This window comes from Mirounga angustirostris, unplaced genomic scaffold (assembly GCF_029215605.1).
Source record: "Mirounga angustirostris isolate CCGP_5_RB_7025 unplaced genomic scaffold, mMirAng1.0.hap1 SCAF_2, whole genome shotgun sequence".
Taxonomy (NCBI): Eukaryota; Metazoa; Chordata; class Mammalia; order Carnivora; family Phocidae; genus Mirounga; species Mirounga angustirostris.
Window position 1 is genome coordinate 45,241,529 of NW_026991710.1, and position 26,276 is coordinate 45,267,804.

Below are 26,276 nucleotides of genomic sequence, written 5' to 3' on the forward strand. Positions count from 1 at the left end.
AAACCCCGGCGGCGGCGGCGGCGGCGGCGGCCGGGACGGCGGGGCGAGAGCCGGCGGCCTGAGCACTCTCTGCACTCCCACTCCTGGGCCTTCGCGGGCCTCGACGTCCCCAGCGCCCAACTTTTCCATCCTCCCCCACCCCTCCCCCCGAAACTCCAGCAACAAAGAAAAGTAGTCGGAGAAGGAGCGGCGACGCCGTGTCTCCCGCCCCTCCTCGCCTAGGAAGGCCGGTAAGCGCGGCGCAGGACTGGGGGCTCGGTCGGGGTGGGGGAGGGCCGGCCGGGCGGCGGCGGCAGTGGCAGGGGGAGGGCGCGGAAGGACGCGGAGCGAGGCGCTGTCCAGGGCTGATTTGCAGATACTGTGGCTCCGGCGGCGGCCGCAGCGCGGGGCGGAGGCGGGCGGCCGAGCGGGATCGGGTTACACCGGCGCGGCCCGGGGGCTGGGCCGGGGGCGTCCTTGGGGAGCGGCTTGGAGCCAGGACCCCCTCCCCAGTCGAGGTCGGGCCGCCGCCTCCGCGCGGGCCCGGGCGCCCTTCGAGTCGGGTCCTGAGGAGCGGAGCTGCTTGTGGCCCTGGTCCTGAAACTTCCTCCCCGTCCTCCTGCTCCCAGATCCCGCCGCAGCCCCTCGTCGGCCCGCGGCCCTCGCGTCCCCCTCCCTCTCCGGCCTCTCCCTGTCGCCGGAAGGCGCCGTTGAGTGCGGCCGGGCGGGTTGAGTCAGCCCCGCGGCCCGGGCGGTTCCTCCAATGGGGCTGGACAGCGATTTCTGCTCTCGGGCCGCCCCGCCGCCGCGACCCTCCGCACCCGGCCACCTCGGCGCCCTCGCTGGCGGGGCCCGGGCGCGCGTCTCGCGGGGCGCCGTGGGGGAGTGAGTTCGCAAACTTCCGGGGCGCGGGGGAGGCGGCCGGCGCGCGTGGGGGCCCCCTCCGGCGCTAGGGGCCCGACGCCTCCGGAGGGCGCCCGCGGAGCCTCCCGGGCCCTCTGCGGAGGGTGAGCCCAGGGGCCGTGAGAGGAGCCGGGACGCCGGCAACGCGGTAACTTTCCTTCCTCTTCCCAGACTCGGGCCCGCGGACCGGGGAGGGGGCAGCCCCGAATGGGGAAGACTTGGTCTGGCCCAACGGCGCCCCGAGTTTGCCCACCTTGCTTTTTCTTAGTGCTGGGGAACTCAGGAAAAGCTTCAGGACGAGTGTTGGGGCAACTCCCGCGAGTTGGTGTGGAAATGTGTGCAGTGAGCGGGCCCAGCCGAGAGGAAGCGAGAGCGCCCGAGTTTGCAAAGAGCTGCTTTGTGTTTGGTATTTTGAGAAAATGGCCGAATGCCTATTTCAGTCAGGAATGCCGCCGCCGAGGCAGGCGCTGGTGGCAGCCGCACATAGGAATTCGTGCAACACGTTGGGTTTCGGGCTGTGCATAGACGGCCTTCCGGACAAACCTGAAAATTCCTTTAGGGACGGTAGTTAGGGTTGGGGGGTATTAGAAAAGTCGATGTTTGGGTAAATTGCCGAGTAGCCTGGGCTGTTAAGCCCGGGGACAGCTATGGCCCTCAGTTTGTTTTCTGTGATGGCATTTGATTCCAACTTTTGGTACATTATAGCTCAGTCGGTTTGTGTTTATGCACCTGGGTGAAACGGACTGCTTTTTGTGTTTGGGGTTTGATTTGATTTTTTGAGTGCTTGCCACTTATTTTGCTTTTTCTAATTTGCAAGACAGCGCTCAGTTTGAGAATAGCACCATTTAGATTGGAAAGTAACGTGCTTAAGGCGACTTTAAAAGCCCAACATGTTTTCAAGAAGGTGATCTTGTAATGGCTTCCACTAAGCAAGTAGGCCAAGTCAAGCACAATGCAAGAAAGTTGCTGATTGTCGGGTTAAGTTGTACGATTATTAGCGGTTTTGAAAATTTCTTTATTTTCATTTGTGAAGTTTTGAATACACGAAGCTTCCTTTTTTTACAGAAAAGGTCCGATTTTTTTTTTTCTTTTAAACAGGTCGAGTCATTAAAAAAAATAATAAACTGGTACTTTTTCACAGTAGTTTATTCTTCTGGAGTTAGTTGAGTTCATATGAAATTCAGTTCAGTTGACCAATTACTACGGGCTTCTACTTTCCAGACATGTTTGTACGTAACAAATGCACAGTATGGTTTTGGAGTTCTCCATTTTCTGACCAGTAAACTGTTGAAGGGGGGAATTGGGAGAACAGCAATTTACTATTAATGTGTTGAATCGAAAAATAATTTTAATTAACATCAAAAATGAAGTTACTTTTTTTTCCCACCAAAAAAATTAAAAGTGCTTGAGGGAAGGCATGCCAGTGGTAGGCCTAGTTGATGGATGAGTTATGTCATAGAATTGATAGAATCTTTTGTAGGGATAATAGCAATTTTTTTGGTGAGTGCAGTGAAGAAAATCTGGTAGTACAAAAATATTTCAAAGCTTAATTTTAGCAATTAACAAAGCTCATTGAATTTAAAGATTATATTTGAAAAGAATTTTTTAGGTTATGAAGAATTACAGCACTGTTTTGGATGTTGTGTTTAAACTGGTACTTTTTGCATTTTTTGTCTTATTTTGAATTCAGAATACAGTCATGGCCACCCAGGTAATGGGGCAGTCTTCTGGAGGAGGAGGCCTGTTCACGGGCAGTGGCAACATTGGCATGGCCTTGCCTAACGACATGTATGACTTGCATGACCTCTCCAAAGCTGAATTGGCTGCGCCTCAGCTTATCATGTTGGCAAATGTGGCCTTAACTGGGGAAGTAAGTGGCAGCTGCTGTGATTACCTGGTTGGTGAAGAAAGACAGATGGCAGAATTGATGCCTGTTGGAGATAACAACTTTTCAGATAGTGATGGAGAAGGACTTGAGGAGTCCCCTGAAATAAAAGGTGAACCCAGTGGACTGGAAAACATGGAACTGGAAAGTTTGGAACTCAGTGTTGTAGAACCACAGCCTGTGTTTGAGGTCTCAGCTGCTGCCCCAGAAATTTACAGCTCCAGTAAAGATCTTCCCCCTGAGACACCTGGAGCAGAGGACAAATGCAAGAACTTGAAGAGCAAACCTTTTCGCTGTAAGCCATGCCAGTATGAAGCCGAATCTGAAGAACAGTTTGTGCATCACATCAGAGTTCATAGTGCCAAGAAATTTTTTGTGGAAGAAAGTGCAGAGAAGCAAGCAAAAGCCAGAGAATCTGGGTCTTCCACTGCAGAGGAGGGAGATTTCTCCAAGGGCCCCATTCGGTGTGACCGCTGTGGCTATAATACCAATCGATACGATCACTATACTGCTCACCTGAAACACCACACCAGAGCTGGGGATAATGAGCGAGTCTACAAGTGTATCATTTGCACATACACCACAGTAAGCGAATATCACTGGAGGAAACACTTGAGAAACCATTTTCCAAGGAAAGTATACACATGTGGAAAATGCAACTATTTTTCAGACAGAAAAAATAATTATGTTCAACATGTTCGAACTCATACAGGTAAGAGTACCTTGAGTCCCTAAGTTCAGCTCACTTTTGATAGTTAATTCAGTAGGCAGTTAAAGTAGTACTGAAGAAAGGGGATTCTGGGGTCAAGTTCTGGTTCCATTATTTGCCGTCTTTGTGACCTTGGATAAGTCATTTAACCTCTTTGTGCTTCAGTTTCTCTCTCCATGGGGGTAATACCTATATGGGATTGGAGGATAAGTGAAGAACACTTATTTCAAAGAATGGCCAAGACAAATATTATCCATGTTCTTGTTAAAATTTGTATTCTAACAACTTGGGATAGATATTTAGCTAAATTGGACTACCTTTTTTTTTTTGGAAGATGTATTTAGTTGATAGTGACTACATCTAAGATGCAGTATAGTTTCCCAAAGGAATTGAGGACTTAGGCAAAAAGGAAAACTTAATGATTAACCTTTGCATAGATCCATTTCACAGAAGCCTTAAACTTTTAAAAAAATTTGTCTTGGTATTGAGTTCCTAAGTGGAACAACTTAACCTTGTCTCTGAAACATAGAAATGTGAAAAGTTAGTTTTTAAAAGATTGGTGGGATTACCACACTTGAAATCATTTTCCTGAGAAAGCAAACACGTGGAAAACGCAGCTATTTTTCAGACAAAAAATAATGTCCTTCAGCATGTTTGAACTCATACAGGTAAGAGAATGTTTCTAGTATGTACGTATACTCTGTCAAAAAAATGGAACAATGTTAAAAATATGAAAAATTTCAAACATCTCAAATACCAACATGTACCCATTACCTATATTCATTAGTTAATGATATTTTATCACATTTGGCAATTTTTTTGGTAAATATCAGCTTTATTGAGATATAGTCTATTACCACAGAATTCATCTGCTTAAAGTTAAGATTCACTGGTTTTGGTATATTCACAAAGGTTGTGTAACTGTCACCACAATCAGTTTTTAGGACATCTTCAACCCAAAAAGAAACCCTATTAGTGGTTGCTCCCCATTTCTCCTCAGCACCCCTTAATCATTCAGTTTTTTTATTTTAAGTAAGCTTTAGGCCCATTATGGGGCTAGAACTCACGACCCTGAGACCCAAGAGTTGCATGCACCACTGAACTGACTGAGCCAGCCAGGAGCCCCAAGGAGTCTGATTTTTTAAGGAAATGTTTGCAACTTATTGGTAGTTTTCTTACGTTACATTTTTCTGCTAAGAATTGGTATCTTTGAGGACTGATTAGTGGTCTGAACAAAATGGTTAGGGTAATCTAGTACAGTAGTCTGGATCACAAGTAAAAAGGGGTTGTAGGATGCTGTTTGCATAAGATCCCTTTTGCAAGCGTTGTCACTCTGTAGGACTGAACCCCACCGGTAAAGTAGGGCACCGTGGGGAGGGCAATCAGTAGTGCTTTAGTGACATGATAGACTTAATAAAACTTGCAGGTGAAATTCAATTACAAGAAAGATGTCAGGGCACCTGGGTGGCTCAGTCAGTTGAGCCCTGACTTGATTTCAGCTCAGGTCACAATCTCTGCTGGTGGGATCAAGCCCTGCTTGGGCAAGAGTCCGTTTGTCCCTCTCCCTCTGTCCTCCTGTTCCCCCCCACCCCCTTCGTGTGGGCGTGCGTGCATGCGCGCTCTCTCTCAAACTCAGAAAAAAAAAGAGGAAGAAAAGAGGTCTGCAGCAAGATTTCTAAGCTCCAGGAGAATGCTCCAGTATTATATATATATGGCTTTAAAATCTAGTCAAGTAAAAAAGTTTGTAAATCCTTTGGAATTTGTTGTAATCTGTGATTGTCTCCATGCTTTGAAACCATTTTAGTTTCAAAAGTCTAGAAGTTCAAACATTACAAAATTACATGGCATAGGAAGTCAAGTTACTTGGAGATCCTACCCCATTAATCACTTAATAGTTTGAATTAAACAGACTAAACTAACCTCATGTATAATATCTTAAAATAAATCCTAGCCACTATATATACTTAAGCCATAATTACTTCATACTCATTTAACAGTTCTTTGAAAACCTTGGGGATTAGTTTAGATTGGCTGTGATCTGTAGAGCTTTCAGGTAGTAGCCATGGCATAACTTTTATCTGTACACTTCGATGAGTTGTTTTAATTAATTAAGTATAATAGATGACTTTTACAAATATATGTACTCATAACCACCATGCAAGTCAACATAGAGAATATGACCAGCACCCCAGTGCTTTTGTCTTAATACATTTTGATTTTTTTTGTCAGTTGTATTTTGATAATTCATGTTTCCCAAAACTAAAAATGTTTTCAACTGTAAATCTAAATTTGTCAACTTAAGAGTATTTCTAGAACCAAAAAGAAAATGGAGAGAACTAGAAAACCTTTTTAGTATTTTGTGTGTATTTCCAATTTTTTTTTTTTTGTATTTCCAATTTTCTTATGTAAAGTGTTTTCATTTTGTTTTGTTTTAAACAAGATCTCTTGGGGTGCCTGGGTGGCTCAGTCGGTGGAACCTCTGACTCGACTTTCAATTTGGGCTCAGGTCATGATCTCAGGGTCCTGGAATGGAGCCCTGCATAGATGCTCTGTGCTCGGAGGGGGAGTCCGCTTCTCTCCCATTTCCTCTACCCCTACCCCTGCTTGCGGGTGCGTGTGCTCTTACTCTCTCTAAAATAAATAAGTCTTTAAAAAACAAACAAACACACACACACCACAGTGGGGGAAAAAAACTAAGAACTCTTGGCCATTTAAAAATTTTTTTGTAGAGTGATTTATTTTATTTTTATTTTTTTTAGAGTAGTTTATTTTAATTGCAGTTTAGGTGACTGATTTTTAATGGGTATATTTTTTATGCGTTAACTGTACCATCCATAAGTTTTTCTCCCCATTAATTTAAGGTTGATATTTTCACAGTAAGCTAACATTTGTATGTATCTCATTTCACATTTTAGTCCCCCCCCCCCCCCAGTTTAGTGTTAAACTTGTGTGGTCTTAATACTTTTTGAAAATAATTTTTTTCTTCCTGATGTTATCTTTGTCATTTTTTATTTTTGGTAAGCTTTTTAAAACAATTTGGTAGTGCATACATTGGGAGGATAATATTTGAATGTTGTAAATTCTGAGTATCTCTGGTGATAAATACATGGTTCTGAAAATTGTGTTTATAGAAACATAAATTCATTTAATGCTGAAGAGTAGAGATAAGTAATAGAATCACTTCTCATTTAAGTACCCTAGTTTTCACATTCACTTAATGGGTTTCTTCTGTTCTTTGAGTGGCCAGTGTTGGGTACTTCTGTGCTAATCTGCAGAACAATCTATTGAGGAACTGAGTTATAATAGCCCACGTTTACTGAGAGGAAACCCTGAAGTGATGTGTCCAAGGTCATATATATACAACTAAGAGTCAAAGTTCAGTTCCCTTTTTATGGGTAATTACCATGGTGTTGGGCTGAGGATTACTTTCATTTGAGTCTTCAATCAAAAGATTTTTAATTTTGTGGGTTTGATATTTAACCAGTTCACAAATTCTGGGCCCCTGGGTGGCTCAGTTGGTTAAGCATCTGCCTTTGGCCCAGGTCATGATCCCAGGTTCATGGGATTGGTTCCCTGCTCAGCAGAGTCGGCTTCTCCCTCTCCCTCTGTCCCTCCCCCTGCTTGTTCCCTCCCTCTCTCTCTCTCTCAAATAAAAAAAAATCTTTAAAAAAAAAAAGTTCACAAATTCTAAAGGATGACATTTTTGCCACTATGTGTGACTGAAAATTCACTAAGTTTTCTAGAGTATTTATGCCTGTTTTGTAGAATTGCACAGATAGAAGCAATCTTTTATAAAGAATCCTTTATGTTTATCTATAATGGTATTTGATTTTTCTTCCATTAACTTTTCTTTCTGTGACAGCTTAATTGAGATACATTTTACATACTATACAATTCACTGTGGATTGGCTCATTCTAGACATTTCACATAAATAGAATCATATAGTAATATATGGTCCTTTGTGACTGCCTTCTTTCACTTAGCATAATGTTTTCAAGGTTCCTCCATGTCCTATGTACAGTACTTGTTTTCCTTTTGTTGCCAAAAATAATCTCTTGTAGGGATATAGCACATTTTGTTTATCCATTCATCAGAATATTTGGATTGTTTTCCATTTTTTTGGCTATTGTGAATAATTCTTTGAACATTCGTATGCAAGTTTGTGTGAACACATGTTTTTATTTCTCTTGGATATATACAGTTGACCCTTGAACAATGCGGGGATTAGGGGTGGTTGAAATCTGCACATACCTTTTGACTCCCCCCAAACTTAATCACTAATAGCCTACTGTTGACCAGATGCCTTACCAATAACATAACTGATTAACACATTTTATATGTTGTATGTATTATATACTGTATTCTTTTTTTTTTTTTTTAAGGTTTTATTTATTTGACAGAGAGACACAGTGAGAGAGGGAACAGAAGCAGAGGGAGAAGCAGGCCCCCAGCCAAGCAGGGAGCCCAATGTGGGGCTCAATCCCAGGACCCTGGGATCATGACCTGAGCCAAAGGCAGACGCTTAACGACTGAGCCACCCAGGCGCCCCTATATACTGTATTCTTAAGCTAGAAAAAAGAAAATGAAGAAAATCCATGAGGGGGCACCTTGGGTGGCTCAGTCGGTTAAGCATCTGACTTGATTTCGGTAGAGGTTCTGATCTCAGGCCCAAGGGTTCTACACTCTGCCGGGAGGCTGCTTGGCATTCTCTCCCTCTGCCCTGCTCATTCTCGCTTTCAAATAAATAAATAAATGTTTTTAAAAGAAGAAAAAAATCCATGAGGAAGAGAAAATAAATTTACAGAACTGTATTGTGTTTATTGAAAAAAAAAAAAACCCAAAAAATCATGTATAAATGGACCTACACAGTTGAAACCCATGTTGTTCAAGGGTCAACTGTTCATACCTAGGAGTGGAATTGCTAGGCCATGTGGTAACTATGTTTAGTCATTTGAGGAACTGCTAAACTATTGTCCAAAGTGGCTGCACGATTTTACAGTTTCACATTGTATGAGTGCCGATTTTTCCATATTCTCACCAATACTCTTTAACATCTGTCCTTTTGATTATAGCCATCCTCATGGATGTGAAGTCTTCATCTCATTGTGGTTTTGATATGCATTTCCGTCATGGGTAAAGATATTGTGAATCTTTTCATGTGCTTATCTGTCACTTACATGTATATTTATAGGAATACATTCAACATTTTTTAAGCTAAAATTCTTCCAGGTTGAAGTAGGAATTCTTTTGGTGTGACCTATTTATAGCTAATCTGTAGCTACCAACTAATAACAGCTGTACAGTTACTAGGAACACATTTCCTACTCATTACAGTATTCTTCCTCTTTTTTCACTTTGTTTTTTCTTTTCCTTGTCCATTTTACTAGACACATCTGTTACTATAACTTACTGTATAGGCAAAATAATAACTGGTATTTATTGAGGGCTTTACTATGTGCCAGGCACAATGTCAAATGTTCTGTATTACCTTAAACTTAAATTCTCACAATTCTAGGAAGTGAAGGCGCTTTTACTTTTACTGAGGAAACTTGCCCAAGGTTGTAATTACTATCTTGTGGCCAAAGACAGATGAAAACAAATTACAAATTGTCAAGCTTTTTTTTTAATAGCCAAGCTTTTTTAAAAAAACCTGTTTTGTGGTTGACAAACCATACCCAAAAAATATACATTTCCTGCCGTTATTATCCTCTCATCTTCAGTTGCTGTCAGTCCTAATGGCTTTATGAGCATCATTTGCCTTAACCAGTACTGATCTATTTCATGAAAGGGCTATTACTTGAAATTTTTGGCTTAAGCATCCCCACTCAAGTTTTCTTGCTTTTAAGCTAACAATTTCAAATGATAGATTTATCCTTCACAAGAATAAAAAATTCCAAGTGACAGCATGAGAAGATTTGGGTAGATTTTCCTAAGGGTAATTCTAATTAAAAAAGAAAAAAAGGATGCTCCTTGATAACTTATCAAGATAATTATTTAGTTCTTAATATTTAATGTGATAGTGTGTAGCATTACTGTGAAAATTAAAAGGGCTATGAGAATTCAGAAAGCCAGTGATCTTTTTTTTTTTTTTTTTAAAGATTTTATTTATTTATTTGACAGAGAGATAGCGAGAGCAGGAACACAAGCAGGGGGAGTGGGAGAGGGAGAAGCGGGCTTCCTGCCGAGCAGGGAGCCCGATGTGGGACTCGATCCCAGGACCCTGGGATCATGACCTGAGCCGAAGGCAGACGCTTAACAACTGAGCCACCCAGGCGCCCACCAGTGATCTTTTTTGTCAGCAAAGCTGAAATGTAGTTACGTGAATTCTGAATTAAATCATTTACATGTCTAACACCTGATAAAAAATTGACCATTTTGCCAGGAATAGGAAAAGAATCCTTATCAAAAAATGCTCAGTACTGAGTATTATGTATATTGTTAGTGAGAATTGTATTTCCCTTATTTTATCATAATTAAACCCTAATCATTATATTTTTGCAGGGGAACGCCCATATAAATGTGAACTTTGTCCTTACTCAAGTTCTCAGAAGACTCATCTAACTAGACATATGCGTACTCATTCAGGTTGGTAAGAAATGGTAACCCTTCTATGATTTTTAGTAAACAATACTTATCAGTATAAGGAAGTTCTTCTAGACCTGGAACTGGGTCATTATTTATGATTTATTTATTTATTTATTTAAAAATCAACTTATGATTTATTTTTAACATAATTTAGAAGTTAGAGTTAAAAATCAGTGTCGTATTCATGTGGCGCTGTATCTAAATGTAGGCTCTTAATGAGGAATCCATAGGTGGAACTCTTGAAACTGAATATAAATGTATGCATGCACTGTTTCTGGGTGGAAGGTCCATAATTTTCATCAGATCTTAAAGTTCTGTGACTAATAAAACTTGAAATGCTGTTATAGACCAACACTGGTTTGTACGTTTTGAGCAACCCCTTACCTTCTCACCCTCTCCCCGCCTCCCAACACAATATAACACCAAGTTTCATAGTGTTGGTTTCCAGGTTACAGAGATTCCTTCTTAACTTCTCAGGTCCTGAAATGTGGGTTTGTCCTCTTTTGAGAGCTGATAGGGTTTCTGTGGACTGATTTACAAAAGCCAAACTTTAAAGAATAATAGATAATCCAGGATCTCAATTTATTAACCTATAATAGATAAAATGCAGGGCTAGAAATGCACTCCAGTGAGTGAAATAATTGTGATCATTAGCCAGAATTGGTCCCCATTATCAAGGTAGGTAGATGGCAGAGTTAAAAAGTAAATATAGCATAGGTGGTCTTGAAAGGATAATTCATTTTGGCTACAATTGACACTTGACCCTTGGTGAACCACCACAACTGATCAGAATACTCTCCTTACAAATTTGGAATATATACTCCTGTAGGGAAACTATGGCAAAATCTTGGTGTTAACAGAAGTCTATGTAGACTCATCTATCTTACATTAATTAATTGCCTGAAATTTGTGTAGTCTGCTTGTGTATCCACTAGCCATGTGGTTATTAAGCTTGTGAAATGTAATTTGAAAAGTATAAAATACATAGCAGAATTCAAACAACATAAATAAAAGCACGTAAAATACCTATTTTGGGGTGCCTGGCTGGCTCAGTTGGAGGAGCATGTGATTCTTGATCTCGGGGTCATGAGTTAGAGCCCCATTTTGGGGGTAGAGATGACTTAAATAAAACTTAAAATTTTTTTTTAAAGTATTGATTACATGTTGACATGACATTAGTTATATTGGGTTAAATAAGTAGTAAAATTTAATTTTACCTGTTTTTTACCTTTGTAAATGTGACTACCAGAAAATTTAAAATTACATACATTGCTTGCATTTTATTTCTATTGGATATCACTGTTTTGAGTCAGTGATTGAGTAACATTTGATTATAGTACAGATTCTGATTTGAGCAGCTATGAAGGGGTCACATAATGTGTTTGCTAGCTTTTCTTCACCCTAAAGCTTGTCATTTTAATATACTTTGAGTGTTCTTTCTAAATCTCCTAAGCTATTGAGTTGAGTCACTTAACCAGAAACCTGAGTTTATTGCTTAGGTACTTCCTGGTTTCATTTTCTGAGGGTAATTTGGATGCTCTCTCAGGCTTTGTTGAGGGTAGGCATCGTGTTCTATTGATAGTTGTGTTCTAGTCCTTAAAACATTTAAGAGTTTTATGTGAGTTAGCTAATTTTAGTCCTTTATAACTAACTATCCAATAATGTATAAGTTCTATTGCTGTCCCCATTTTACCAATGGGGAAACTAAACTAGGCATTGAAGAAATGTGGCCATTTTTCCTGTAGAATGCCCCCCTTTCTGAATTTGTCTTACTTGCTTTCTTACGGTGTCATTTGGTTTTTCCTCTGTCCCTGTGCCTTGTATTACTTGTACACTGGAAATTAAATATGAATGCTTGAATTCTACTTAATGTGTCCCATTTGAAGTCCTATCTGGTTGACCCACTATTAGTGTTGCTGGGTTATTGGATTAGAATGATGACATACTTGTATCTTTTTCATTGAATGGATAATACTTTTGTCACTGTTTAAGTGTCTGTGGTGTTTTACACCAGTCAGTAACTTCTGCTTGAATAATTTTGTGTTTGCTAACTGTTGTCTTTTGAATCTCTTTGCTGTATTAAAAGATGATAATTCAGTACTGTTACAGTACAGCAAGTATTTTAAAAGTCTCTTAATGAGTAGTAGCTACTATTTTTAAAGATTTTCTTTTTCTTTTTTTTTTTTAAAGATTTTATTTATTTATTTGAGAGAGCGAGAATGAGAGAGAGAGAGAGAGCACATGAGAGGGGGGAACGGTCAGAGGGAGAAGCAGACTCCCTGCTGAGCAGGGAGCCCAATGCGGGACTCATCCCGGGACTCCAGGATCATGACCAGAGCCGAAGGCAGTTGCTTAACCAACTGAGCCACCCAAGCGCCCCATAAAGATTTTATTTTTCTAAATAATCTCTACACCCAGTGTGGGTCTTAAACTCACAACCCCAAGATCAAGAGTCACATGCCCTATTGACTGAACCAGCCAGACACCCCAATAGTAGCTACTATTTATTATATGCCAGGTACTGAGAAATTGGGATTTGTTATCTCTAATCTTAGTAGTCCTTAAATACTTAATCCTAGTTTATGGATTAGGACACAGATTTAGGATAAATGCTTTTATTGTGGTTAATTGTCATTCCTTTAAATCAGAAGAGCTGGGATTTAGCTTAAACTCACCCCTCCAATTTTCAGTTATCAGCATGGTTAAAACAAAATTATGGCTCAGAAAGTGGCTCAAGAAGCTATAGCATAGGGCACCTGGGTGGCTCAGTTGGTTAAGCGACTGCCTTTGGCTCAGGTCATGATCCTGGAGTCCCGGGATCGAGTCCCACATCAGGCTCCCTGCTCGGCAGGGAGTCTGCTTCTCCCTCTGACCCTCCTCCCTCTCATGCTCTCTGTCTCTCATTCTCTCTCTTGCAAATACATAAAATCTTAAAAAAAAAAAAATTAAAAAAAAAAGCTATAGCATAACGAAATTGGAACCACAGAGTATGGAGAGAGCAGAGACATGTCTTTTATTGGGTGCCAATAGTTTGAGTTGCAAACAGGAAGCAAACATGGTTAGTTTGTTTTGTGTATGAGTGTGCAATTATTTACAGAAGATCTTACGTTTTAATACTTTTAATTGAAGTTACTGATAGCACTTGTAAGTAAAGGGAGGCTAAATTAGGTCAAATTGGATCAGTGAGGCTAAATTAGGTCAAATTGGATCGGTAGTCTTTTTGAATGGGTTGCATGGAGTGAATATCTTGGGTGCCTTCTCTGTGGTCTGGAGTCTGATCTTTAAGGTCCCCAGGGGCTTGTTTGTTCCTGGTTCATGTGAGTGTATTTTAGAGAAAAGTATGTGCTCATTCTCTTATTTTTGGAAGAGATTAGGCTCTGCGGAGTTGATACATTTTAGCTTAACTGACAGATTCATTTATAAAGCAAAACGACAATGGTTATTTACTTAGAGCATTTCCAACCATAGGGTGGGGTTTTTTTAGGCCAAATTAGGAAGGGATCAGAATGTTGATGAGGTGAAAAATTGACACCCTAAACTAATCTAACCTTATGTGGTGTTATTCTCCATTTTATTGGTGTTTCTCCCTGATGGTATTAAAGTATCCTTCACCTGGCTGACATTATCCACAGCTCTCCCTTTCTTATTCTCAATGGAGATGCTACCATTTCATCCTGGATGAAATATTTTGTTCTAGATGAAATACATCCAGTTTGTATTTGCTGTTAATGATAATATTTTATATAATGGCTAGTTCCCCATTCTGCTTGCATAGGAATTCATTTTGAATATTTTTCCACAATGAGTGTAATGGATGCTTTTGTTAAAGGAGATTAACAACTTGCCAAGTTCTGCCTCATTTATTACTCTTTTTAAGATGGAAAAGTATTTTTTTCAACCCTAAGTTTATTTTCCTTTCACCAAGTATTTGATAATTATTATGGAGGCACTATTTTAATGGCTGGGCTTATTTGAAAGACATTATGGTTTGAGAGTCTTCATGAATTCTATTTTTTTTTTTTTTAAGATTTTATTTATTTATTTGACAGAGAGAGAGATAGCGAGAGCAGGAACACAAGCAGGGGGAGTGGGAGAGCGAGAAGCAGGCTTCCTGCCGAGCAGGGAGCCCGATGGAGTCTTCATGAATTCTAGAATAAGTTTTCTTCCCTGTGTCTTTGCTATTTTATTTCTCATTTTAGTATGTCATGTCAAATTGAATTTACTATGCAGTTTGGGCTTTTTCTGTTCAGTAAACGTTTTTATTGAAGTATAGTTGATACACAATGTTACATTAGTTTCAGGTGTATAGAATAAATTTTTAAACAGTATTCTATTGAGGTTCAATTTACACACATGAAAATGCATACACGTATCTGAAGCACACAGGTCAGTGACTTCACATGGTTTCTCCTGTTTGACTGCCCCCTAGAGAAAGACCTGAAACATTTTTACACCCTCAGAAAAGTTCCCTCCTTACCCTTTCCAGTCTACCCCCAACCGAGAGTCTGACTTCTATCAAAAAGAGTATTATGACATTCTTCTGTAAGATGTTTTTGACATTCATCCCATGCTGCTTTATAAGAACTTTGTGGTTTTTTGCGAAGTAGTAATCAGTTGTATGCCCCATTACACTTTAAAAAGTCCCCTTGCTGTTCTTTCTGCATTCTTCTTGATAAAAACACGTAAAGTGTGTAAAAATCTTTGCTCTTTTGAATTTGCTATATACCTTTAAGTTAATTTGGGAAGAATAAAATAGACATCTGACATGTTTATAAAGATGAAAAACATAAATACTAGAATTGGAAAAGAATTAAAATCTGATAAAAGGCAAAAAATATATATTTAACTAGATACTAATAACCTGTATAGTTTTAATGCCTAGATCTAATACACAAGATTTAAAGGCAAGAAAATAAAATTGAGGGGGGAAAATGAATGGAGCAAGTAAATTTTGCCATCAAAATTTAAATAGATTTTTATGAACTCCCATTCTCTGATCATTTCATAGGTGGAGGCTTGCACTTTGATTGATGCTTGCTGTGTAAATACCCGCATTTATTAGGGGTTATACAATGGCAATATTTCCATTGTAATTCTTTTATTAGCACAAATATTTTCTTAAAGAGATAAACTTCATTCATCAGCTACTTGTTTACTCAGAGGTAGGGTTTAAAATGGAAAGGCAAAATGAATCTTGCCTTTTGTTTACCCATACTAAAAGTTTGTTCCAAAAGTGATGATTTATAGGGAATATATATGGACTGCTTGGCTCTCTGTTCCATGCTAAGTGCTTTATATGGATTAAATTATTTATACCTCATAACACGTAAAAGTATTTTTACAGGTAAAGAAATTGAGCCTTAGAGAGTTTTCAGTACCTTACTCAGGATCTCACATTGAGTTGGAGAAGAGCCCATATTTGATCCCCCAGATAGTTCTTAATCATTATGCCACCTATTTTTTCCCCATTCTGTGTCTATATATGTTAAGCAAATGTTTGTCTCCACTGAGGTAATTCACTAGAGAAGACAAGATAGAGGCATTACTCTATTTGTGAATCTGTTAGTAGTCTAACGTGGAAAAGAGTTGTCCAGTTAGCTACATAACCAATCTAACCAATCTGATACACCTGAATAAGTTCTTTCTGCGATTATTTTATCATCAGACATTTTCTAATCATGTAAAGCTTACCATGGTTTTACTTAATGTCTGAGACATTTGCTTTATGAAAAAATTAGATTTGATATGAATTTGAGAATGTTTCAGAGATGAATTTTCATAAATGTCAATTTCCATTTTTCTACTATGCATTCCATTGGACCAGTGGGGTATGGATACCATTTGGTAATATTTACTAGAGTGTGATCTAGATGGGTATGTATTCAGGTAGAATGCGTTAATCTTGTACCTTTAATTTGGGGGTGGGGGTGGTTTTGGTTTTGTATGTACCTATGATCTGTGATCATGACTTTGTTCGATTATTTTACATACCATATCTATTTGTATGCCCTTTCTTATCTATGTTGTTTCTATACCCATTTGTTAAAAGAAGGTAGGGAAAAATCAAAAAGTTTCTGGCTTTGCTATATTTTTGCTTTAAAATAGCAATTCTGGCATTGGACGAGTTTTTCTGAGTGAAGCTGACTCTACTCCTGCTAGGATGGACAAAAGGGTTAAATTTAAAGAAAAGGCCTTTTGTTCCCTGAGGCTAAAACTTTTACAACTTCTACATGTAAGGTCTGAGAGTATAACCTGGAGTGTAAGATATTTCTTTTGAAGTCTCAAGATTTATCTTAAAAATGTATGGGAATTACATATTCTACTCCATTGTCATTTGTTTTAACTAAACATAAAACATTTAAAATTATCTTTTCTCAAAAAAATAAAATAATAAAATAAAATTATTTTTTCTCTTTGAGTGCCCTTGCCCCAAAATTCACATCTAGAGCCCAACCAACTTTGCCAGTAATTGTCGTGTACTTCTTGATGATTCATTGTTCTCTTACAGTGTTTGAGAGCTCTAGCTTGATGAACTTTTTAGGAGAGGATGGTTAAATGAGGTCATTGTTCCTCCATTTGGTATGAGAGTCATTGTCAAGGGGTAGAGAAAAGATCTACAAATAAATATGGTAAATGTAAAGTGCATGATACAGTCTTTTCAATGAATAGCTTGTGTGTGTGTTTGTTTTAACATATCCAATTCCTTATATTTTAATATAAGCTTGATTTCATTTCTTAATCTATGTTCTCTCTAACATCTCTTGTTTACCTTCAGGTGAGAAGCCATTTAAATGTGATCAGTGCAGTTACGTGGCCTCTAATCAACATGAAGTAACCCGCCATGCAAGACAGGTTCATAATGGGCCTAAACCTCTTAACTGTCCACATTGTGACTACAAAACAGCAGATAGAAGTAACTTCAAAAAACATGTAGAGCTACATGTTAATCCACGGCAGTTCAATTGCCCTGTATGCGACTATGCAGCTTCCAAGAAGTGTAATCTGCAGTATCACTTCAAATCCAAGCATCCTACTTGTCCTAATAAAACAATGGATGTCTCAAAAGTGAAACTAAAGAAAACCAAAAAGCGAGAGGCTGACCTGCCTGATAACAATATTACCAATGAAAAAAAAGAAACAGAACAGACAAAAATAAAGGGGGATGTGGCTGGAAAGAAGAATGAGAGGTCTGTAAAAGTGGAGAAAAAAGATAATGTTTCAAAAGAGAAAAAGTCTTGTAGTAATGCTTCAACTCAAGTGACTACCAGAACTCGCAAATCCGCAATGGAAACTAAAGAAATGGATGTGCATACAGGAAATAATTCAGAAACAACCTGTAAAACCAAGAAAAGCAAAAGGAGGATGGAAGCTGAAGCCCATTCCTTAAAAGATCCTGTTAATGATGAGGAACCTATGACAAAAAAGAAAAAGAAGGCAGAAAGCAAATCCAAAAATAGTCAGGAAGTGCCAAAAGCTGATAGCAAAGTAGAGGAGACTAAAAAGCAAAATACTTGCACGAAAAAAAGTACAAAGAAGAAAAGTCTGAAAAATAAGTCAAGTAAAAAAGGCAGCAAGCCTGCTCAAAAGGAGCCTGCTCAGAAGGGGCCTGTTCAGATGGAGCCTTCTCCTCCCAGGGGGCCTGGTCAAATGGAGCCTTCTCCTTCCAAGGGGCCTTCTCAGATGGAGCCCTCTCCTTCCAAGGGGCCTTCTCAGATGGAGCCCTCTCCTTCCAAGGGGCCTTCTCAGATGGAGCCCTCTCCTTCCAAGGGGCCTTCTCAGATGGAGCCCTCTCCTTCCAAGGGGCCTTCTCAGATGGAGCCTTCCCCTTCCAAGGGGCCTTCTCAGATGGAGCCTTCCCCTTCCAAGGGGCCTTCTCATTTGGAGCCTTCTCCCAGGGGGCCTGCTCAGATGGAGCCGCCCCCTGCCATGGAATCTGCTCAGATGGATGTTGGTCAGATGGAGCCGCCTCCTCCAATGGAGTCTGCTCAGATAGGGCCTGCTCAGACAGAGCCACCTCCTCCCATGGGGCCCGCTCAGCTGGAGGTGGATCAGATGGAGCCTCCTCCTCCCACAGAGCCTCCTCTTCACATGGAACCAAGTCCCAAAAAGTCTCCTCGAAAAGATAAAAAGGAAAAGTCCAACACGCAGAGTGAAATGGCACGGAAGGAGCAAGTCCTTATTGAAGTTGGCTTAGTGCCTGTCAAAGATAGCCAACTTCTGAAGGAAAGTGCAGGTGCACAGGATCTCTCACCACCATCAACACCACCGCCAAAGGAAAACTTAAAAGAAGAGGAGTCAAAAGACCAAAAATTATTCACTGAAGGCGAAGGAAGCAAAGAAGCCCCTCTTCAAAAAGTAGAAGAGGCAGAGAAGAGTCTAGCTGGTCTTGCTGCTATTATCAAGGAATCTGCCAATATCTCATCCTCTGACCAAAACTTGACTATGCCAGAGGGTGAAATTTTAGATGTTAAATGTCAGGCTGACACTGTGCTTTGTGAAATGGAAATGGACACTGATGAGAACAAAACAGAGAATCCCCCTGGCAAAGACCCAGCAGTTGAAGAACCAGTTTCACCAGTGCTGCTTCCCCTACCAATAGAAAACCACGAAGCAGTGTCCAAAACTGCTGTGACATCACCTCCTGTCATTGTAGCAGTAAATGAGTCTCAGGAAATGGATGAAGATGAAGGCATCCACAGTCATGATGGAAGTGATCTAAGTGACAACATGTCAGAGGGTAGTGATGACTCTGGATTGAATGGGGCCCGGCCAGTTCCACAAGAAACCAACAGGAAAAATGCAAAGGAAGGCTTGGCAGTCAAAGTGGCTGAGGGAGATTTTGTTTGTATCTTCTGTGATCGCTCTTTTAGAAAGGAAAAAGATTACAGCAAGCACCTCAATCGCCATTTGGTTAATGTATACTTCCTTGAAAAAGCAGCTAAAGGGCAGGAGTAATTAAACTTAGGATAAGGCTTCAGTTCTTAGTTTATAAGATCTATTACATTTAATATTCATTTATAGTTGTAGACAACCTTTTATTTTTTAAATTGCTTTAATTAGTGTCCGATGTTGATTTTTAAGTGGCACTCTTTTCCTTAGGACTCTATACCTATTGATGGATAAATTTTAGCAAATCCAAGGAAGTTAGTGTACTAAACCAGCAGACACCTAAATCTGTTAGCTTATACATTTAACTGAAATGAGAAGGCCAAGGTGGTATTGTAGCATTCTGTTGCTTTGTCTGGCTGTAACTTGTCACTTTTCTTGCCATGTCTGTCTTCTTGTTTCACATTAGTTTTTTTCTTAGTTCTTTGTTTAGTTCTATAAAAATTGGCATACTTAAATAGCAAATTACTTGAAGAATTTGCCTGCTTTATATAAAGTTAGCACTTTAAAATTTTTTTAGAGATGAGAAGAGACATTTAAATTGAAGAAAAATTCTCCCAACAGTGGACATTGTATCAGTCCAGGTATTTACTTCCTGAGTTTTGATCAATATTTCTTATTTGTTTATGTTAATCGTCATTATGATTTTGGTGTGGTTTTTTTTGTTTTGTTTTTTCGTGGTTTTTTTTGGTGCTTTAATGGCTTAAGATGTTGCACATTGTTTTTTTTTTTTAACCTATGCAGTTCAATTTTTTTCTAGAAATAGTATTTGTTGAACAGTAACACTTTATACATATATATGCATGTTTATTTTGTCCTCTTTGGAGGGATGCTTTTTAGTCTTGTTTGCAAAAGGGCAGTTTTCTTTTTCCTTTGCTGCAATTGTCTTTTTTGCAGAATATTATTAGTGTTTGCAAATTTGTGAGCAAATGAAACATGCAGGTTCAATCCATTGATTCTGAATTTCACATCTTATATCTATGCCGAATCTGTATTTCACATAAGTTATTTATTTTAAAAGGATATAGTGAGTTCACAGCTCTCATTTTGACCTTTACAGTAAATAAACCACTAGGCTCTATATTAAATGGGTTTTTATCTCAGATACCAACCATAAGTAAAAATTTTTGGCTTGTTTTAGTATAACTACTTCCTAGATGTACAGTGTTAAGTCATATATATCTTTGAAGAAGACCTTTTTCCATAGATGGTTGGTGTCCATATGGCTACTCAGCTGAATAACGAACTGTAAGTGATATTTGGAAACTGCAAACCTGGAATTAGGAGACATAATTACTCCTTCAAGTTATACAGAATTATCAGTTGTGAGATTCCAAAGCCATAGCAATTTTACAGCAAACTAGGTTGAGAGAGGTAGTATGAGGGCTGGTAGACCAGCTGCTACTTACTTTCTATGAATACAATGAAAAAGGCAGGTGAAACTTAAGTACAGTCCAGATTTTAAAAAATCACACTTTCTCAGGGATCTCCACAAACTAGTGGGTGTCCTGGCTGTCCCTGTGACAGCCTCTTTCTACAGGTGAGGCCTCAAATGAATTGCAGCTATCCTGGTGTTCCTGTGGGGGCACTTTGTATTAAAACTTTCTTGGTAGGTACTTTGGCCAGTTGCCAAAGAATATGAAAGAATCCAACGGGATTTTCCTTGCTGATAGCAGTTAATTCATTTCAGTCAAAGTATGATCCCAGTAGGGAATCTTGGACAATTCTGATCCTCCCATGTTCTGTTCTGAAATAACCACTTTATATTTCATTTATTTTCTTTTATCTGGTGATCTCTTTGAGGCAGGTATCAGAGTTTGGCAATGCAACATGAAAGATTAGGAAAAGCATTGATGAAGTGTGGGTGGAAAACTTGTTAAAAATCTGAGAGTGAAGTTTGAGTTAAAAGACATTTGAACTTGGAATTGACTGGGAGGCCAAAGATTTAAAGAAGAGAAGATTCTCTCAAGACATGAGGAGTAAGTTGTGTGTTAATGGTGTATGTTTTGTGTGCATGAATGGGAATTTATAAATGATGTTGAATTCTAGATGAATTCACGGCTCCGACAATCATTGTCAACAGAAGATCAAGCTGCAAATATTTATGTTTTAAAACTTAAATTATAAAGCTAGTTAAATCTTTCTAACAACTAGTTTTAATGTTCATGGGTACATTTTATGTAAGTTACCTTTTACATTCTATATGAAAACACTCATGTTAAGTACAGATTGGAGATTGGGAATCAGTTTGGGGAAGAGGTTTTGTGGATTCTTTCATGCTACAAAAGAAAAAAATTAGACTTCTGGGGAATTGGACTAATTTTCTTAATCTAGTTTTAAGACTAGAATGCTAAAAACAAAATATGAAGGAAATTAAAACCCCTTATTATTAAATTGATCTGTGAAAACATTGTTACTGGAAATTGAGTGGGACTTGAGGCCTTTCTTCCAGAAAACAAGGACTTGATTTTCAGGCCTATATTAGGTTCTGAACCTTAATGCCATGTATTGTACTTGTTAAAAATTGTTTCAATGAAAAATATATTAGTAATTTGAACTTCTGATTTAGTTGGGAGTTCTTCCATTTGAAAAATGTGATATTTGCATGGAACTGTTTGAATCTTTGTTTTCTCAGTTTCCCCTCCACTGGATAGAATTGAAACTAGAATTTTCCCTTTTGTTAAAGGAATAAAAAGTGAATATGTTATTTGTAAATTGATGTTTAGTAACTAGAGATAAACTTGAAATACTAGAATACATTATAAGCCTAATCCTAGGTAGTCTTATGAAAATGTATCTCTTTTATCTTCTGAACCTATATTCACATTGGTTTTCAAGATATCTTAAGTTATATTTTTTCTTCTTTTCAGAGCTGCTTCTTTGGGGCTACTTTTTTTTATTGAGGTGTAATTCATAAGGGGCTGCATTTCTGATAAGCCTTCTTATAACTATGGCTGGATGTTTTGTTCTAGTCTTCCAAGAAGGGCCATTTTATTTTTTAGAGTTACTTCTAAAGTCATGTGGTCTTTAACTTTGGGGACTATTTTGCATATAAGTGCTAATGCAAATAAATTTAAACCCAAGTAGACCTCATCACATGTCACCCCATGAATGTTGACAATGGAAGGAATACCTTGCCTGTAGTATAATAACAGTTCTGGACTGAAAAGCTGGGGAAGAGACTTAATATTGCATAAACCAGAAAAACAGTGTGTGCAGTTTCCTTGTTGACCTCAGCAGATGAACTGATCTGATAGTGTTAATTCAGATTCAATAAATTATCTGAATCTTGGTTTGTGTAGACTTGCAATCTACATGCAATTTTAACTAAATCAGATAGCTTTTACATTTTCACTTGTGTACATAGGCTCTCCCCACCCTTTTCAACATCCATTAGTTAATTGATCTTTGTAAACTGGCATTGAAACATTACAACGATGTTTTGTTGCACCAATTTTATAAACTTTTACAGTGCAATACGTGTTATTTTTCCGAGACAAACCAAAGGTTAATATCTCAAGGTTCTTGCTGCCTGCTTTAGCAGCATTTGATGGGAGGATCTTTTATATACATTTGTAATAGATGAAAAATAAACCAGATTGCAAATCCTTTTTTTTTTTTTTTTTTTTTTAAAGCTTAAACCATGTACCAAGTCTTTGGTCCAAATTGTGTAGGATAAGTTAAACTTAAATTGCATTCTATTAACCAGTATGAGTGTATTTCTGTAAGCATAGTTATGTTGAAATAAAGTTTTAAAAAGCATTTTATGCCTTTGTTTATTATTGGTACGTCAAGTATCAAACCAAATTTATTTTGCTAGAATTGCAAGTATATTAATTCTAAAAGTATTATGTCTGATAACCCATGGTAGGTAGAAAGGTCATGGCAATCTCTTGTTTGGGGTAACAGTCCAGGGGGTAGTAGTCCAGAGCGTATCTTCCCATACTGTACTTTTCTGGGAGATGGAGGTCAGGGAGAAACAACCTGAAGACAGTTCATAGCATGCTTTACATAGTAATTACTTCCCAATCACAGGTTCCCTTAACAGCTATGACATAAATACCTTTTCTCAGTAGCAGGTCTGGTGTTAGTACATTTTGGCTCACAATTGGAAAAAGATGCATTGAAGGGAAAATAAGTTGAGTTACACTGAGTGTTGACTGCCAAGGTACTGTTTTAAGCATTTTACTGTATTTAATGAAACTCTGAGAAAAAAATGAAATTCAAAGGATAGTGATAAACCATCTTCTTAATAAGAGTCTGCTTTTTTTGTTAATGGAGAAATGTGTTTTAATGTGTTTTTGTTGAGTTGAAAGAAAGGGGGGAGGGTGATGGAGAAACCTCTGGCTATGCAAAGCATCAAAACAAGTGGATTGCATTCTGTCTGAATACAGCGAATGACCTGGAAGGTCCTGAGTCCTAAAGAATGGGTATTTCATATTGAGAGTGATTCACCCTCCAGCCTCTTTTGCAAGACTCTTTATCGGCAAAAGGCAAAATGAATTTCCAAGCATTCATTCATTCATTCATTCATTCATTCATTCATTTATAAAGATTTTATTTATTTATTTGACAGAGAAAGACGCAGCGAGAGAGGGAACACAAACGGGGAGTGGGAGAGGGAGAAGCAGGCTTCCCGCCGAGCAGGGAGCCTGATGCGGGACTCAATCCAGGGACTCCAGGATCATGACCTGAGCCGAAGGCAGTTGCTTAACCAACTGAGCCACCCACGCGCCCGGTTTGTTATCTTTAATGAGTGAAGGAATGGTTACAAGTGTCTTTCTTAAGTCCCTTTCTACTTCTTTCCCAGGGGCTTACCCTTGTTATGATGTTTACATATGCCATACATTTACACTTGACCTCTTGGCCATCTTTTTTTCTCCCCAGGTCTCAGTGAGGGCTTGACTCTCATTTGTAGGTAGAGTTACAGTGTAGTTGTGTGAGCGTCCACCTAGGGTACTCCACAGCACTCATTCTCAGCTTCATAAAGGCAGATTGGTGAAGGTACTAAGAACAATGCACTAGTGTTTGGTAATAAGGGAAAGTTTCAGTGTTAGGAAATTGCCTTTCCAAAAGAGCACTGCATCAAGTGCTCTGTGGACCTTTGAGTTAGAGCTGGGTTCACAATGGGCCTCTCTTCCTTACCACTATAAAATGGGCAAACCATTTTAACTTTACCGAACCTATTCCTTCAACTATAAAAGGGACATGGAATCTCTATCCAGAGACTTTGAGTGTTAAGTGCTTATTAAGCATTTAGCCTGGTGCTTGGTATATAGTTTTACTGGGACCTCTTTCATTACATGACAAACCAAGTAACTATCCTTAAATATATGAAGTCCTTCCTCTATATTTGGGCATGATTAAGTTGTGTAATTCACCTGCTTGTCTTGCAAAACAGCTTTTAATGTTAAAGTAGTACGTGGGCTTTTGTGTCAAACTATATTGTAGTATATTAGGAGTCAGAATGCTTTTATGTTCACTGCTTTATTAAGCAACCAAAATAGTATGTGGTCCTTGGTAGAGTAGTTACCTGGGCCAAGAATTGTGTGTGGTGTGTATTTCTCCTTGATTTTAGCTAATTAATGATGGTAGGTTTACTGTAATTTTTACGTTCTGATAATGCAGGGGCGCCTGCGTGGCTCAGTCGTTAAGCGTCTGCCTTCAGCTCAGGTCATGATCCCAGGGTCCAGCCCCACATCGGGCTCCCTGCTCCGTGCGAAGCCTGCTTCTCCCTCTCCCACTCCCCCTGCTTGTGTTCCCTCTCTTGCTGTGTCTCTGTCAAATAAATAAATCTTTAAAAAAAATTCTGATAATGCAGAAATCTCTTGGTTCCTAGAGGAGGGTATTTTTCTGGATGCAAGGAGAGTCAACCCAAGTAGCAGGAAATAGTAAATCTTGAGAAAGAGACTTTGTTAAGAAATTTTATTTTGAGTAAGGTTCAAACTTAGAAATTGCAGCAATGGTACCTTGAAATTTTGTGTATCCTCATTTGGATTCACTCACATTTGCTTTCTATATGTTATGTATGTATTATTTGCTGAACCACCAGAAATTAAGTGGCATACCTTTTTTTTTTTTTTAAAGATTTATTTATTTATTTGACAGAGAGAGATAGCCAGAGCAGGAGCACAAGCAGGGGGAGTGGGAGAAGGAGAAGCAGGCTTCCCGCCGAGCAGGGAGCCCGATGTGGGACTCGATCCCAGGACCCTGGGATCATGACCTGAGCCGAAGGCAGACGCTTAACGACTGAGCCACCCAGGCGCCCCATGGCATACCTTTTCATCTCTGAATGTTTCAGTTTGTGTCTCCTAAGGATAAGGGCGTTCTCTTGCACAACCACGCTCTAGTTATCAAATTTAGGACTTAGAAGATTGATAGAGTATTTCTATTACAATCAATGTTCAAATTATGCCAAATGTCTTAATACTAACCTTTAACAATTCCCCTGTTCCTATTACCCATTGCATTTAGTTGTCTCATCTCTTCAATTTCCTCTAATTTACTCTGGTTTCTCTTCAGATCGCATAAATCTAATTTAGAACAATTCCCTAGCTTGTTCTTCACAACAGTGAGTTTGAAGAGTTCATGCCAGCTGTTTAAGGAGTGTTTCTTAATTTAGATTATTCTACTACTATTTCCTCAGACCTCAATTCAGGTTACGCATTTTGGCAGGAATACTAAATATTGGTGCATTACACCAGATGGCATACATTGTGTCAGTTTATCCCATTATTGGTGTTAACTTATTGGTTAAGGTGTTGTCCACCAGATTTCTCTTACTTTTTTTTCCCCCTTCATAATATTCTGTGGGAGGATACTTTTTTTTTAAGATTTTATTTATTTGACAGACACAGCGAGAGAGGGAACACAAGCAGGGGGAGTGGGAGAGGGAGAAGCAGGCCTCCTGCCGAGCAGGGAGCCCGATGCGGGGCTCGATCCCAGGACCCTGGGATCATGACCTGAGCCAAAGGCAGACGCTTAACGACTGAGCCACCCAAGCACCCCTCTGTGGGAGGATATACTGAAAGTATTAACAAAATCGTGATTTTAGCATATAATTATTTTTGCTTGAATCAGTTATACCTTCTGTGTTCGCTGGTGTTCTGTCAGGAAGAGCTTTTCATTCTGGTAGAGCCCAGTTCTTGTTTCCTGTGTTACTTTACTCCAATTCAGCCAGTGGGGGGCGCCCTTTCTGGCTCCCTTCATGAGACTTAGAGTCTTAATACACTGAAGATTCTTATGACCAAATACTTTGAAACTCAGATATATCAAATATCTCTCTGCTTAAGTCATAACAATACTATAAAATTATGGAAGCTTTCTGG

At 39.2% G+C, this 26,276-nt stretch overlaps 1 protein-coding gene across 2 annotated transcripts; it reads left to right on the plus strand.

Annotated features, from left to right (window-relative positions):
- The first annotated feature begins 96 nt into the window (after positions 1-96).
- Positions 97-22,589, plus strand: REST (RE1 silencing transcription factor). Of its 2 annotated transcripts, none has more exons than XM_045881089.3 (4): positions 97-230; positions 2,573-3,479; positions 9,979-10,062; positions 16,838-22,589. In XM_045881089.3, exons 2-4 carry the CDS (start codon positions 2,582-2,584, stop codon positions 19,015-19,017), a joined length of 3,162 nt encoding a protein of 1,053 aa, XP_045737045.1. In that variant the 5' UTR covers positions 97-230; positions 2,573-2,581; the 3' UTR covers positions 19,018-22,589. The 2 variants fall into 2 exon arrangements, with proteins under 2 accessions (XP_045737045.1, XP_045737046.1); XM_045881090.3 differs by lacking the exon at positions 97-230 and adding an exon at positions 891-1,030.
- Positions 22,590-26,276: the final 3,687 nt, after the last annotated feature.

What these genes read in the sequence shown, in the direction of transcription:
- REST (XM_045881089.3), top strand. Translation starts at nt 2,582, where the DNA reads ATGGCCACCCAGGTAATGGGGCAGTCTTCTGGAGGAGGAGGCCTGTTC. An exon ending in ACATGTTCGAACTCATACAG is followed by an intron (nt 3,480 to 9,978) that starts GTAAGAGTACCT and finishes ATATTTTTGCAG; the next exon opens with GGGAACGCCCATATAAATGT. An exon ending in ACATATGCGTACTCATTCAG is followed by an intron (nt 10,063 to 16,837) that starts GTTGGTAAGAAA and finishes GTTTACCTTCAG; the next exon opens with GTGAGAAGCCATTTAAATGT.